Consider the following 16,871-nt stretch of genomic DNA (forward strand, 5'->3'; position numbering starts at 1 on the left):
TCGGTATGTATGTTCCTATTACCATTTTCTTAATTGTTATGGGGTTTTTTCCTAGGCCCTTTTCTTTTGTGTTTCCCTCTTAGAGAAGTTCCTTTAACATTTGTTGTGGAGCTGGTTTGGTGGTGCTGAATTCTCTTAGCTTTTGCTTGTCTGTAAAGCTTTTGATTTCTCCGTTGAATCTGAAAGAGATCCTGCCGGGTAGAGTAATCTTGGTTGTAGGTTCTTCCCTTTCATCACTTCAAATATATCTTGCCACTCCCTTTTGCCTTGTAGAGTTTCTGCTGAAAAATCAGCTGTTAAGCTTATGGGAGTTCCCTTGTATGTTATTTGTCATTTTTCCCTTGTTGCTTTCCATAATTTTTCTTTGTCTTTAATTTTTGTCAATTTGATTACTATGTGTCTCAGCATGTTTCTCCTTGGGTTTATCCTGCCTGGACTCTCTGTGCTTCCTGGACTTGGGTGGCTGTTTCCTTTCCCACGTTAGGGAAGTTTTCGACTATAATCTCTTCAGATATTTTCTCGGGTCCTTTCTCTCTCTCTTCTCCTTCTGGAACCCCTATAATGTGAATGTTGGTGTGTTTAATGTTGTTCCAGAGATCTCTTAGGCTGTCCTCATTTTTTTTCATTCTTTTTTATTTATTCTGTTCCTCAGCAGTGAATTCCACCATTCTGTCTTCCAGGTCACTTATCCGTTCTTCTGCCTCAGTTATTCTGCTATTGATTCCTTCTAGTATAGTTTTTTTTTTTTTTAAACATCTTTATTGGGGTATAATTGCTTTACAATGGTGTGTTAGTTTCTGCTTTATAACAAAGTGAATCAGTTATACATATACATATGTTCCCATATTTCTTCCCTCTTGCGTCTCCCTCCCTCCCACCCTCCCTATCCCACCCCTCCAGGCTGTCACAAAGCACCGAGCCAATATCCCTGTGCCATGCGGCTGCTTCCCACTAGCTATCTACCTTACTACGTTTGTTAGTGTGTATATGTCCATGACTCTCTCTCGCCCTGTCACAGCTCACCCTTCCCCCTCCCCATAACCTCAAGTCCGTTCTCTAGTAGGTCTGCGTCTTTATTCCTGCCTTACCCCTAGGTTCTTCATGACTTTTTTTCCCCTTAAATTCCATATAAATGTGTTAGCATATGGTATTTGTCTTTTTCTTTCTAACTTACTTCACTCTGTATGACATACTCTAGGTCTATCCACCTCATTACAAATAGCTCAATTTCGTTTCTTTTTATGGCTGAGTAATATTCCATTGTATATATGTGCCACATCTTCTTTATCCATTCATCCGATGACGGGCACTTAGGTTGTTTCCATCTCCGGGCTATTGTAAATAGAGCTGCAATGAACATTTTGGTACATGACTCTTTTTGAATTTTAGTTTTCTCAGGGTATATGCCCAGTAGTGGGATTGCTGGGTCATATGGTAGTTCTATTTGTAGTTTTTTAAGGAACCTCCATACTGTTCTCCATAGTGGCTGAACCAATTCACATTCCCACCAGCAGTGCAAGAGTGTTCCCTTTTCTCCACACCCTCTCCAGCATTTACTGTTTCTAGATTTTTTTGATGATGGCCATTCTGACTGGTGTGAGGTGATATCTCATTGTAGTTTTGATTTGCATTTCTCTAATGATTAATGATGTTGAGCATTCTTTCATGTGTTTGTTGGCAGTCTGTATATCTTCTTTGGAGAAATGTCTGTTTAGGTCTTCTGCCCATTTGTGGATTGGGTTGTTTGTTTTTTTGTTATTGAGCTGCATGAGCTGCTTGTAAATTTTGGAGATTAATCCTTTGTCGGTTGCTTCATTTGCAAATATTTTCTCCCATTCTGAGTGTTGTCTTTTGGTCTTGTTTATGGTTTCCTTTGCTGTGCAAAAGCTTTGAAGTTTCATTAGGTCCCATTTGTTTATTTTTGTTTTTATTTCCATTACTCTAGGAGGTGGGTCAGAAAGGATCTTGCTGTGATTTATGTCATAGAGTGTTCTGCCTATGTTTTCCTCTAAGAGTTTGATAGTTTCTGGCCTTACATTTAGGTCTTTAATCCATTTTGAGCTTATTTTTGTGTATGGTGTTAGGGAGTGATCTAATCTCATACTTTTACATGTACCTGTCCAGTTTTCCCAGCACCACTTATTGAAGAGGCTGTCCTTTCTCCACTGTACATTCCTGCCACCTTTATCAAAGATAAGGTGTCCATATGTGCGTGGGTTTATCTCTGGGCTTTCTATCCTGTTGCATTGATCTATCTTTCTGTTTTTGTGCCAGTACCATACTGTCTTGATTACTGTAGCTTTGTAGTATAGTCTGAAGTCAGGGAGCCTGATTCCTCCAGCTCCTTTTTTCGTTCTCAAGATTGCTTTGGCTATTCGGGGTCTTTTGTGTTTCCATACAAATTGCAAAATTTTTTGTTCTAGTTCTGTGAAAAATGCCAGTGGTAGTTTGATAGGGATTGCATTGAATCTATAGATTGCTTTGGGTAGTAGAGTCATTTTCACAATGTTGATTCTTCCAATCCAAGAACATGGTATATCTCTCCATCTGTTGCTATCATCTTTAATTTCTTTCATCAGTGTCTTATAATTTTCTGCATACAGGTCTTTTGTCTCCCTAGGTAGGTTTATTCCTAGATATTTTATTCTTTTTGTTGCAATGGTAAATGGGAGTGTTTTCTTGATTTCACTTTCAGATTTTTCATCATTAGTATATAGGAATGCCAGAGATTTCTGTGCATTAATTTTGTATCCTGCCACTTTACCAAATTCATTGATTAGCTCTAGTAGTTTTCTGGTAGCATCTTTAGGATTCTCTATGTATAGGATCATGTCATCTGCAAACAGTGACAGCTTTACTTCTTCTTTTCCGATTTGGATTCCTTTTATTTCCTTTTCTTCTCTGATTGCTGTGGCTAAAACTTCCAAAACTATGTTGAATAAGAGTGGTGAGAGTGGGCAACCTTGTCTTGTTCCTGATCTTAGTGGAAATGCTTTCAGTTTTTCACCATTGAGGATGATGTTTGCTGTGGGCTTGTCATATATGGCCTTTATTATGTTGAGGAAAGTTCCCTCTATGCCTACTTTCTGCAGGGTTTTTATCATAAATGGGTGTTGAATTTTGTCAAAAGCTCTCTCTGCATCTATTGAGATGATCATATGGTTTTTCTCCTTCAATTTGTTAATATGGTGTATCATGTTGATTGATTTGCATATACTGAAGAATCCTTGCATTCCTGGGATAAACCCCACTTGATCATGGTGTATGATCCTTTTAATGTGCTGTTGGATTCCGTTTGCTAGTATTTTGTTGAGAATTTTTGCATCTATGTTCATCAGTGATATTGGCCTGTAGTTTTCTTTCTTTGTGACATCCTTGTCTGGTTTTGGTATCAAGGTGATGGTCGCCTCATAGAAGGAATTTGGGAGTGTTCCTCCCTCTGCTATATTTTGGAAGAGTTTGAGAAGGATAGGTGTTAGCTCTTCTCTAAATGTTTCATAGAATTCGCCTGTGAAGCCATCTGGTCCTGGGCTTTTGTTTGTTGGAAGATTTTTAATCACAGTTTCAATTTCAGTGCTTGTGATTGGTCTGTTCATATTTTCTGTTTCTTCCTGATTCAGTCTTGGCAGGTTGTGCATTTCTAAGAATTTGTCCATTTCATCCAGATTGTCCATTTTATTGGCATAGAGTTGCTTGTAGTAATCTCTCATGAACTTTTGTATTTCTGCCGTGACAGTTTTTACTTCTCCTTTTTCTTTTCTAATTCTATTGATTTGAGTCTTCTCCCTTTTTTCTTGATGAGTCTGGCTAGTGGTTTATCTATTTTGTTTATCTTCTCAAAGAACCAGCTTTTAGTTTTATTGATCTTTGCTATTGTTTCCTTCATTTCTTTTTCATTTATTTCTGATCTGATTTTTATGATTTATTTCCTTCTGCTAGCTTTGGGGTTTTTTTCTTCTTCTTTCTCTAATTGCTTGAGGTGCAAGGTTAGGTTGTTTATTCGAGATGTTTCCTGCTTCTTAAGGTGGGCTTGTATTGCTATAAACTTCCCCCTTAGAACTGCTTTTGCTGCATCCCATAGGTTTTGGGTCATTGTGTCTCCATTGTCATTTGTTTCTAGGTATTTTTTGATTTCTTCAGTGATCACTTCATTATTAAGTAGTGTATTGTTTAGCCTCCATGTGTTTGTATTTTTTACAGGTCTTTTCCTGTAATTGATATCTAGTCTCATGGCGTTGTGGTCAGAAAAGATACTTGATACAATTTCAATTTTCTTAAATTTACCAAGGCTTGATTTGTGACCCAAGATACGATCTATCCTGGAGAATGTTCCATGAGCACTTGAGAATAATGTGTATTCTGTTGTTTTTGGATGGAATGTCCTATAAATAAGTCCATGTTGTTTAATGTATCATTTAAGGCTTGTGTTTCCTTATTTATTTTCATTTTGGATGATCTGTCCATGGGTGAAAGTGGGGTGTTTAAGTCCCCTACTATGAATGTGTTACTGTCGAGTTCCCCTTTTATGGCTGTTAGTATTTGCCTTATGTATTGAGGTGCTCCTATGTTGGGTGCATAAATATTTACAGTTGTTATATCTTCTTCTTGGATCGATCCCTTGATCATTATGTAGTGTCCTTCTTTGTCTCTTTTAATAGTCCTTATTTTAAAGTCTATTTTGTCTGATATGAGAATTGCTACTCCAGCTTTCTTTTGGTTTCCATTTGCATGGAATATCTTTTTCCATCCCCTTACTTTCAGTCTGTATGTGTCTCTAGGTCTGAAGTGGGTCTCTTGTAGACAGCATATATAAGGGTCTTGTTTTTGTATCCATTCAGCCAATCTGTGTCTTTTGGTGGGAGCATTTAGTCCATTTACATTTAAGGTAATTATCGATATGTATGTTCCTATTCCCATTTTCTAAATTGTTTTGCGTTCGTTATTGTAGGTCTTTTCCTTCTCTTGTGTTTCTTGTCTAGAGAAGTTCCTTTAGCATTTGTTGTAAAGCTGGTTTGGTGGTGCTGAACTCTCTCAGCTTTTGCTTGTCTGTAAAGGTTTTAATTTCTGATCAAATCTGAATGAGATCCTTGCTGGGTAGAGTAGTCTTGGCTGCAGGTTTTTCTCCTTCATCACTCTCAGTATGTCCTGCCACTCCCTTCTGGCTTGTAGGGTTTCTGCTGAGAGATCAGCTGTTAACCTTATGGGGATTCCCTTATGTGTTATTTGTTGTTTTTCCCTTGCTGCTTTTAATATGCTTTCCTTGTATTTAATTTTTGACAGTTTGATTAATATGTGTCTTGGCGTATTTCTCCTTGTATTTATCCTGTATGGGACTCTCTGTGCTTCCTGGATTGATTAACTATTTCCTTTCCCACATTAGGGAAGTTTTCAACTATAATCTCTTCAAATATTTTCTCTGTCCCTTTCTTTTTCTCTTCTTCTTCTGGGACCCCTATAATTTGAATGTTGATGTGTTTAATGTTGTCCAGAGGTCTCTTAGACTGTCCTTAATTCTTTTCATTCTTTTTTCTTTATTCTGCTCTGTGGTAGTTATTTCCACTATTTTATCTTCCAGGTCACTTATCCGTACTTCTGCCTCAGTTATTCTGCTATTGATCCCATCTAGAGTACTTTTAATTTCATTTATTGTGTTGTTCATCGTTGCTTGTTTCATCTTTATTTCTTCTAGGTCCTTGTTAACTGTTTCTTGCATTTTGTCCATTCTGTTTCCAAGATTTTGGATCATCCTTACTATCATTGTTCTGATTTCCTTTTCAGGTAGACTGCCTATTTCCTCTTCATTTGTTAGGTCTGGTGCATTTTTATCTTGCTCCTTTATCTGCTGTGTGTTTTTCTGTCTTCTCATTTTGCTTATCTTACTGTGTTTGGGGTCTCTTTGCAGACTGCAGGTTCGTAGTTCCCGCTGTTTTTGATGTCTGTCTCCAGTGGCTAAGGTTGGTTCAGTGGGTTGTGTAGGCTTCCTGGTGGAGGGGACTGGTGCCTGTGTTGTGGTGGATGAGGCTGGATCTTGTCTCTCTAGTGGGCAGGTTCACGTCTGGTGGTGTGTTTTGGGGTGTCTGTGGCCTTATTATGATTTTAGGCAGCCTGTCTGCTAATGGGTGGGGTTGTGTTCCTGTTTTGCTAGTTGTTTGGCATAGGTTGTCCAGCACTGTGGCTTGCTGGTCGTTGAGTGAAGCTGGGTGCTGGTGTTAAGATGGAGGTCTCTGGGAGATTTTCGCCGTTTGATATTATGTGGAGCTGGGAGGTCTCTTGTTGACCAGTGTCCTGAAGTTGGCTCTCCTATCTCAGAGGCAGAGCCCTGACTCCTGGCTGGAGCACCAAGAGCCTTTCATCCACATGGCTCAGAATAAAAGGGAGAAAAAGTAGAGAGAATTAGTAGAAGTATGAGGAAAGAAAGAAGGAAAGGAGGGAAGGAAGGAAGCAAGGGAGGAAGGAAGAAAGAAAGAAGCAAAGAAGGAAAGGCAAGAAGGAAAGAAAGGAGGGAGGGAGGAAGGAGGGAAAGAAGGAAAGACAAGAAGGAAAGAAAGGAGGGAGGGAGGAAGGAAGGAAGGAGGGAAAGAAGGAAAAAAGACAGAAAGAAAGAAGATACAGTAAAAATAAAGTATAATAAAGTTATGGAATTAAAAAATTCTTATTTAGAAAAAAAAAGGGACGGATAGAACCTTAGGACAAATGTTGGAAGCAAAGCTATACAGACAAAATCTTACACAGAAGCATACACATACACCCTCACTAAAAGAGGTAAAGGGGGAAAAATCATAAATCTTGCTCTCAGAGACCACCTCCTCAATTTGGGATGATTCGTTGTCTAAAGGAGGGAAGGAGGGAAGGAAAGAAAGAAAGAACGAAGGTAAAGTATAATAACGTTATTAAAATTAATAAGAAAAAAATTTTTTAAAAAACCATGGACGGATAGAACCCTAGGACAAATGGTGGAAGCAAGACTATACAGACAAGATCTCACACAGAAGCATACACATACACATTCACAAAAAGAGGAAAAGGGAAAAAAAATCATAGATCTTGCTCCTAGAGTCTACTTCCTTAATTTGGGATGATTGGTTGTCTATTCAGGTATTCCACAGATGCAGGGTATATCAAGTTGATTGTGGAGCTTTAATCCGCTGCTTCTGAGGCTGCTGGGAGAGATTTCCCTTTCTCTTCTTTGTTCTCACAGCTCACCGGGGCTCAGCTTTGGATTTGGCCCTGCCTCTGCGTGTAGGTCGCTGGAGGGCGTCTGTTTTTTGCTCAGACAGGACGGGGTTAAAGGAGCCGCTGATTCGGGGGCTCTGGCTCACTCAGGCCGGGGGGAGGGAGGGGCACGGAGTGCGGGGCGGGCCTGCGGCGGCAAAGGCCGGCGTGACTTTGCACCAACCTGAGGCCCGCCGTGCGTTCTCCCGGGGAAGTTGTCCCTGGATCCCGGGAACCTGGCAGTGGCGGGCTGCACAGGCTCCGTGGAAGAGGGGTGTGGAGAGTGACCTGTGCTCGCACACAGGCCCCTTGGTGGCGGCAGCAGCAGCCTTAGCGTCTCCCGCCCGTCTCTGGGGTCCGCGCTTTTAGCCGCGGCTCGCGCCTGTCTCTGGAGTTCCTTTAAGCAGCGTTCTTAAACCCCTCTCCTCACGCACCAGGAAACGAAGAGGGAAGAAAAAGTCTCTTGCCTCTTCGGCAGGTGCAGACTTTTCCCCGGACTCCCTCCCGGCTAGCCGTGGTGCACTAACCCCTTCAGGCTATGTTCAAGCTGCCAACCCCAGTCCTCTCCCTGCGCTCCGTCCGAAACCGAAACCCGAGCCTCAGAGCCTCAGCTCGAAGCCCCGCCCGCCCCGGCGGGTGAGCAGACAAGCCTCTCGGGCTGGTGAGTGCCGGTCGGCACGGATTCTCTGTGCGGGAATCTCCCCGCTTTGCCCTCCGCACCCGTTGCTGTGCACTGCTCCGCGGCTTCGAAGCTCCCCCCTCCGCCTCCCGCAGTCTCCGCCCGCGAAGGGGCTTCCTAGTGTGTGGAAACTTTTTCTCCTTCACAGCTCCCTCCCACTGGTGCAGGTGCCGTCCCTATTCTTTTGTCTCTGTTTTTTCTTTTGCCCTACCCAGGTACGTGGGGAGTTTCTTGCCTTTTGGGAGGTCTGAGGTCTTCTGCCAGCCTTCAGTAGGTGTTCTGTAGGAGCTGTTCCATGTGTAGATGTATTTCTGGTGTATCTGTGGGGAGGAAGGTGATCTCCGCGTCTTACTCTTCCGCCATCTTCCTCTCATTCCTAGTGTAGTTTTTATTTCAGTTATTGTATTGTTCATCTCTGTTTGTTTGTTCTTTAATTCTTCTAGGTGTTTGTTCTTTAATTCTTCTAGGTCTTTCTTCAGTATTTCTTACACCTTCTTCATCTTTGCCTCCATTCTTTTTCCGAGGTCCTGGATCATCTTCACTATCATTATTCTGATTTCTTTTTCTGGGAGGTTGCCTATCTCCACTTCATTTAATTGTTTTTCTGGGTTTTTATCTTGTTCCTTCATCTGGTACATAGTCCTCTGCCTTTTCATTTTGTCTGTCTCTGTGAATGTGGTTTTCGATCCACAGGCTGCAGAATTGTAGTTCTTCTTGCTTCTGCTGTCTCCCCTTTCGACATGTTTTTCTATCTCCTGTATTTCCTGTAGTTGGATCTAGAGAGGCTTGATTAGATTCAGGCTTGACTTTTTTCCCCCAAGAATCCTTGGTGTGCTTTCTAGCATCATATCGGGGGCACATAATGTTTGTCTCACTTTTAGTGATGTTAATTTAAGACTGACCTGTGAGTTCAGATGCTGTCACCCTGACCCAGCCATTATAAAGTTCCCATCACCTTTGTTCCTGATTGTTTTATCAGACACTGATGATAGTTACCTAGTCCATTATTTCATTGGGGTTTAAAGTGGTTATCTTCTCATTATTTCATTTCTCTGCACTTATGCTACTGAACAGGAAAGATTTAGACTGATAGATCAGGGTTCCTAATATTTTTTTCTGTAGTGTAAAATCTGCATGTTACATGTTTCTGTTCGTAATAAGAAAATGGAAGGTGGGGTTAAAATGTCAGTAAAAGTGTTTTACTTCACATTCAGATAGAAGGTGATAAGCTTAGTGAAAATCAAATAATATTACATTTTAAGTTGTTCTTTATTTAAAAATCTATACTGTGAAACATTTAGCCATTTCTTAATGTTTTATTATAGGCAATACAAGGACCTGTGGAATATGAGTGATGACAAACCCTTTCTATGTACTGCCCCTGGATGTGGCCAGGTAATATATAAATTGTTTTGTATATTCATATTTAGTAAAACACTTATGACAATATATGTTGTCATTAAAAGGATTCTTTTACAATGTTTTGTACAATTTTGGAGTTAGAATGAAAATAACCCAGAAAAATTTGGGGAAGAAATTAATTTTCCTCAATAGCACATCTGAGTTTTAAAGAATACAATCTAATATGGAAAAAAAAAAATTAAGTCTTGTAAGGGAAAGATGGAAAACCTGGAGAAAATCCAAGATTTAAAAGTATATTCATTTGACCATTATTGGTTGAAAATCATTGTGAACTGCCTAATTGGAAATCAGATATACATTATCTTTTATGAAAATTAGTTTACTTGCTGAACTCTTATGAAAAAAACTAATGTTTACCTCTGAGCATATCACTAATAATATATTAATGTTCTTAAGTATAACATCTTTAATATAGAGCATGTGTGGAAGCATTTTTAGAAAATAATATTTTAGCGTTGTTACAGAAAATAATATTTCAGTGTTTTTTAATAGGCCGTTAAATTATTAATCTGTTACTGTTATAATAATCTTAAAATAGCTATAGACACTAAGGAATGAAAGAATAAATTTAATGTGTAGTAAAATTACAGAGTACTTAAATATACAAACTCTAAATCATAAATAAGTATTAAAGTGTTTCTTTGGTTCTCATTGTTTTCTTTAGCTGATATTTTAAATGCAGGTGTAATTTATATACAACAAACTGCACATACTCATAGTGTACAGTTTGATACATTTTAACATATGTATGTATCCATAAAACCATCACCACAATTAAGATAGTGAACATATTCATCATCCCCAAAAGTTTCCTCATGCTTATTTGTTATACCTCCCTCCCATCCCTGTCAACCATTGATCTGCCTTCTGTCACTATAGGTTAGTTTGTATTTTCCAGAATTTTATGTAAGTGGAATCATACAGTATGTACTTTTGACTGGATTCTTTCCTTCCACATAATTAATTTACAATTTCTGCATGCTATGTGATTAGTAGTTAATTCCTTTTCATTGAGGAGCAGTATTTCCTTATTTCACCATTAGTTTATTTATTCACTTGTTTATGGACATTTGTCTTATTTCCAGTTTTTAGTTGTTACAGATAAAGCTGTTGTGAATATTTATGTATAAGTCTTTGAATGAATGCATGCTTTTTTTTCTCTTGGGTGAGTACCTAGGAGAGTAGTGGTGGGATCATATGTAATATATAATAGGAAATTGCCAAACTGCTTTCTAAAACAGAGGTGTCACTTTGCATTTCCACCAACAGTCTATGAGAGGTCCTGTTGTATCATATCTTTGCCAACGTTTGGTGTCAATCTTTTAATTTTAGCCATTTTCATTGTGTGTATACTGATATATAAAGTGTTACTTTGCATTTCTTTGTTGACTGATGAAAAAATGAGCACTTTTTCATGTGCTTATTGGCTATTCGTATACTTTATTTTTTGTGAAATATCTTTTCAAATCTTCTACTTGTTTTTAAAAATTAGGTTGCCTGTCTTTTAATTATTGAGTTGTATGAGCTCTTTAAATATCCTAGGTACCAGTCTGTCATCAAATATTTCTCCAGGTCTGTGGTTTCCAACTTGATTTTCATAATAGTATCTTTTGATGAACAGATGTTTCTAATTTTAATGAAGTCTAATGTATTAATTTTTTCTCTTCTTTGGTTGTTGGTTTTTGTGACTTATCTAAGAAACTTTTGTTTAACCTTAAGTCACAAAGATATTCTCCATTGCTTTCCTCTGAAAGCTTGGTTTTTCATTTCGGTCTCTTTTGTATCTTGAATTAATTTTTGTGTATAGCGTGAGGTAGGAATTGAAGCTCGCTTTTTTTTCCATATGGTTTCTCAGATATTCCAGTGTCGTTTGTTGAAAAGATTTCCCTTTCTCCATTAAATTGCTTCATCCCCTTTATTGAAAATCAAATGATTTGTGTAAGTGTGGATCTATTTCTGAGCTTTCTATTCTGTTCCTTTCATCAGTCTGTCAACTTTTATGCCAGTACCATACTGTCTTGATTGCTTTAGCTTTACAGTAAGCCTTCCAGTCAGGTAGAGTAAGTTCTCCAATTTAGTTTTTTTTCAGGATTGTTTTGGATAGTCTTTTAATTTTAATCATTCTGGTGAGGGTATAGTGGTATCTAAAGATTTTAATTTACATGGTGTCCATGATGTTGAGCAGGGTAAAGGTAGGAGTTACCAGGGTTGGTGATATTTTAGATAGGTTGGTCAGGGAATGCCTCTGTAATAAGGTGACATTTGAATAAAGATGTGGGAGCAAACCCTGCACATACCTGGGGGAAGAGTTTTCCAGACTGAAGGAACAGCAAATATAAAGTCTTGTAGGGAAGAAATGGATTTGGTTTGTTTAAAAACAGAAAGATGACTGTTGCAGCTGGAGCATACAGTGATTAATGAGGATAAGGGTAGAAGATGATGTCAGAAAGGCAGGGGAATAAAAAGAGTCCATAACCTGTAGGGCTTTTGTTGACTGTGATAAGGTATTTGGATTTTATTCAGAGAGCAAGGAAAAGCCATTGCTGAGCTAATAGTGAAAGTAGAGACTGGCAGCAGTCAGAGAGATAGTGGTGGCTTTGACTAGGTGAATAATGGACAAATAGAGAAATAGACTGATTTGACATATATTTTGGAGACATATTTTGTATACATTTTTCTATAAATTCAGGAAAGCTAAAAATTGCAATTTCTAAAATCCTTTTCAGCTAGAATTCTGGGTATGATTTTAGGTTCCACCAACCAGATTTACTCATTCTGGTAAATTACATTTACTCCTTGGATTTGGGACCAAGTTGAATGGAAAGGTGGTATTACTCAAGTCCTCCATTTTGCTGGAATGGATTGGACAGACACAGTATGAATCTTTAATCCCTGGATTACAGCTAATACAATATGTTTCTAGAGCCAGCCTTTGGACCATGACCAGTTTTGCTGTGTTGTTCTAGGAATCATTCATGGAAACTCAGTCTCAAACTAGTCCCTAATTCCTTGTCCTATCCTTTTCTGCTTAAAATAGTTGGAATTGTTATTTTGTGATTGAGTCTTTAGTAACATACATGCCATTTTAAATAAAAAGAATTACATTTAAATTCACTTAAGAGAGCTTCCAAATGAAGCCAACAAAAGATCAGGGGGGATTTGACTTCAGGATGAATCCAAGAAGTCGAATTAGTACCATCCAACCTTCCCCGTTTTTGGTGCCTCTGCGCCAAAACTATCCCTTCCATCTTCTGCCTCCACCCCAACTCCCAAGGCCAGGCTGTCGTTTCTCCCTATCTGGGAGATAGAACCAGTGAAAGAATGACTCAGTAAAATTAGGAGAAAAAGGCAAATGGAAATGAGATAGTCTTTAGGTCAAGAAGATATTTTAAAATTGCTGAGAAAAATTACACAATCTGTTCAAGCATATCCAGACTGTTTCTAGACACTATTAATGGTTTGCTTCCTTAGCTGATGGGGTGAGGCAAATGGAACATTACACAGTACATCCCCGGGGTAAAGTAAGAGTTTATTCACCTCAACACCAGATCCAGAAAGTCTGGGAACTTTTTAATATTCATTGTTTAAGTTCTCGCAGCAGACTGCCTTGCACATGCCCAGTCCGTGTCCATGGCACAAATGGCCAAGAGACTGAGAGGTAGACTACCTCTTAGCCAGCCAAGAAGAGACCCTTCGTAGGGCTAAGGTCTTCTATGAACATAACAAGGGTGTTCCAGCACTTTATCAGGCCCCAAAGTCACCCATTGTTCTTCCTCATAATATATATCAGCAACATTTCCATCTAATGATCCTGCCTATAAATCAATCTATGCTTATTTTGACATTTTCTACCATAAGAATGTTTATACTTTTGGCAAAGCAGCAACCATTTTACTTCAGTGATATTAAAAGTACTCTTGCACTCTTATTCATTGCTGGTAAAAGTGCAAGATGGCACACCCCCTAGAGGGAGTTTGACAATATCTAGCAAAATTACACATGCATTTACCCTTTGACCCAACAATCCTACTTCTGGGACTCTATCCCAAAAGTGCACTGTCAAAACTATGAAAAGACATATGCCCAAGGTTATTAGATATATGTTCAATATATTTTGTTACTTGTCAGTCTCTGGACAGTAGTATTCCAGGAGAATAGAAGCAAAAGCTATAAAGCTTCTTGAAGCTTCAGTTTAGAAGTGACAGGTCATCACTTCTGCAGCATTCTGTTGATCAGTGCAAGTCACCAGACCAGCCCAGACTCAAGGGGTGGGGAAATAGATACCCTCCTCCGGATGGGAGAACCAGCCTTACCACATTGCAAAGGAAGGAGGGTACATATCATAATGGAAGGAATTTGTGGCCATATTTTACAATCTAGCACAGACAAATACTGAAATACTTAACAGGTAAAATAATTTCTGGGGATGGCCTCAAAAAAATCCATTGGGTGAATGGTGAGTAGAGATGAAATGAGATGGATCATAGGTTGATAATTGCTAAAGCTGGGTGAATGTGCAAAGGGGTTTATTACACTATTTCTTTTTAATTTACTAAAATGCAACAGAAGAAAAAGAAACCTATTGCTGAATGTAAGAACATATGTATGTATGTGCATCAGAGATTGTTTAAAAGACCTAATATTTTTTAAAAATATGAAAAACATTAAGAAGTTAGAATTGTTTTTTAGACTCCCTGTTAGGAAAGGAGTTAACATTCATTTTTCCTCCTACTTCTTTCCTCTCCCTTGATGTCTGATAATAATTTTTCCATTGTCAGGGTTTGTAATACATTTTGTCTGATAATCTATAATCCCCATATTTCTTTAGTTTTACTTCTGTATTTAAATAGTATAGATAGAGAGGAAGGGTGAGAGCTAAGCTTTAAGGCACTCCAGTGTTCAGAAGTCAGAAAGAGGGGGAGGATGTAGCAGAGGAGACTGAGAAGCAAGCAGACAATGAAGAAAATTGTGTTCTGGAAGTCAAGTAGAAAAAGTATTTCAAAGTGTGGGGGAACAATGTAGTCATATAGTTGGTAGGGTAAGGTGAGAATTCAGTATTTATTATCGGATTTAGAAAAATGGGGATTATTAGACACCTTGCTAAGAGTAGCTTCAGTGAAGCAGCAGTGACAACAGTGAGATTGGAGTTAGCCTGACAAGTAAATGTGGAGAACCAGAAGTGGAGACATCATAAGATACCTTTTTCTTGGAATTTAGCTTAAAGGGAACAGTAAAATAACTGCTGGAGGAGAATTGAAGATGGAGTTTTTTTGTTTGTTTTGAATTTTAAGGTGGGACTATCACAGCATATTTGACACTGCAGAGAGAGGGACTATTGCAGGAATGGGGTCCTTAAGAGAGGATGGGATCCGGTGTTCAAGTGAAGGAACTGGCCTTAGAAAGGACCATAGACAATTTATCCATAGTAACTGAAAGTGAAAAGGCGGGAAGAGGTGTGGAAGGTTTGAATAGAGAAAAGGAAGCATATCAAAACTTAGACATACAAACATTTCTTCGATATGGTCACCATAAAAAACTACATTTCTTTTCATTCCATTACACAAAAGAAATCACCTTTAGAAGCTATGGCACATTGTTTTAAAGAGACTTGTATTACTTAGGATGCTGGCTGAAACAAAGACTCAACCTTAATAGATTGAGCAGTTTGTTCTTTATGTAATAACTGGGAAGTAGGAGTCCCAGGGCTGGCTGATTCTATAACCCTCAACATGCTACTTCCATTTTTAGCTCCATGATGGCTGTTCCAGCTCCTCACTCAAGTCCATATTCCAGCAATAAGAGAGGGAGAAGGGGAAGCAAAACACAGCATGTATACACCCATCATTTTAGGAGCATTAACTGGAAGTAATGCATATAATTTTCACTCATTCTTTTGGTCCCAGCCCAATCATATGCCCACCTAACTGCAAAGAAAGCTAGAAAATGTGGTCTTTGTCCTGGGCAGCCAAGTGCTCACCTAAAATTCAGAAGTTCTTTTATTGAAAGAAAAAGGGTAATACATATTGAGGGACAGCTGGCGGTCCTTGTCATAGTTTTCAGAGATGATTTTGAATTTGGTAACCTAACAAAAAGTCATTTGGAGTCTGAGTCTGGTTAAGCTGGGTAATACTGAAATTACCAAAGTCTTGAGTTTAGTTAATAGTAATATATCAATGTTGGTTTCTTAGTTTTGATAAACGTACCACAGTAATGTAAGATGAGAACATTGGGGAAACAAACTGAGTAATGAGTGTGTGAGAACTCTCTGTACTATTATTACAACTTTTCTGTAAACTTAAAGGTTTTCCAAAATAAAAAGTTTATTCAAAACAATAACAACAAAAAGCTCTACCTGAGAAACACAAAAAAGTTGCTTATGAACCACAGAATAGAGCTTTCAGATATTTATCAAGTGTATATATACCATGTCTATTTATTTGTGCTCCAGCTTGTTTCAAAAAGGATTTGAGGAATTAAAGTTTCATATAATAGTTGTCATAGTAATAAAAACAGTTATAAAAGTAGTAACATTTTTTAACTTAGCCAGTCACTGTGCTAAGAAGCTTATGTGGGATATGTCACTTAATCCTGCAAAAGCCCTATAAAATAGGTGCTACTGGCCTCATTTTATAAGTGAGCAGTTGAACTTAAATATACTACTGAATGTCTCTCAGTCACAGAGCCTGAAAATATTGAAGATAAGTTTGAACCCAAGCCTGCTCTTGTGTTAACATTTATAGCGAAACATCCCTAAATAGAATGTTCAGGCTTCAAGGTATATTTGAATACAGGTCTTTGTATATGTTTTTTTTTCAATTAACATTAAAGGTTTTTATTTTCTCATAATTACAAAAGCATCACTGAAAATGTTGACAAAAGGAAAAAATAAAATCCAGAGAGGACTTCTGTTAACATTTGGTGTATTTCCTATATCCTTCCCCCCTTTTATTTATTCAAACAAAATTGGGATCATACTGCACATATAGTTTTGTATTCTATTTGTATGCAGATGACACTATATGTATTATGGGCATTTTGTGTGTTAATTGAAAACATGGGTTTGAGTTCCTGTGTAGTATTCTGTTGCCAGAATGTGTCCCATAATCTATTTACCCATTCCTCTTTTATGACCTAAAAATTAATTATTATGGCCTTAAAAAATCACAACATTGTGATGAGTATTCTTCTGTATTACCCTTTATATGCATCTCTAATTAATTCCTCAAAATACATTTTTAGAAATCAAATTATTGGGTGAAAATGTATACACATTTTTAAGGTTCTTCATACATTTTGCATATTGTTTTTAAAAGCTAAAACAATTTATTTTCACTAGTAATTTATCTAAGCACCGTTCTCATCATGAACACTCCAATCCTAGGTATTATTAACTATTTTTTGGCTTATATTTGTTCCCTAATATACTTAAAATAGTCTAATCTCTATGTTATAATAATACCTTGTAACTGTTACTGGCCAAAATGATAATCCGGCTAAGGTCAGCATCATCCATTTGTTAAATCTTGCTTAGAACAGAAATGGTATAATCTCTCTCTAG

General features: G+C 38.0%; 1 protein-coding gene across 2 annotated transcripts in view; it reads left to right on the forward strand.

The window, feature by feature from the left end:
- ATF2 (activating transcription factor 2) overlaps positions 1–16,871 on the forward strand; it is an 87,501-nt gene that overhangs the window by 23,142 nt on the left and 47,488 nt on the right. For both annotated transcript variants that reach the window (XR_011377584.1, XM_030851450.3), the window contains exon 4: positions 9,217–9,286. Coding sequence is in view for 1 of the 2 variants with exons in the window: in XM_030851450.3 (XP_030707310.1) it covers positions 9,217–9,286 (70 nt within the window). In the remaining variant the exon portion in view is untranslated. The remainder of the gene's footprint in view (positions 1–9,216; positions 9,287–16,871) is intronic.

The sequence above is a fragment of the Globicephala melas genome, chromosome 7 (assembly GCF_963455315.2).
Source record: "Globicephala melas chromosome 7, mGloMel1.2, whole genome shotgun sequence".
NCBI classification, from domain to species: domain Eukaryota; kingdom Metazoa; phylum Chordata; class Mammalia; order Artiodactyla; family Delphinidae; genus Globicephala; species Globicephala melas.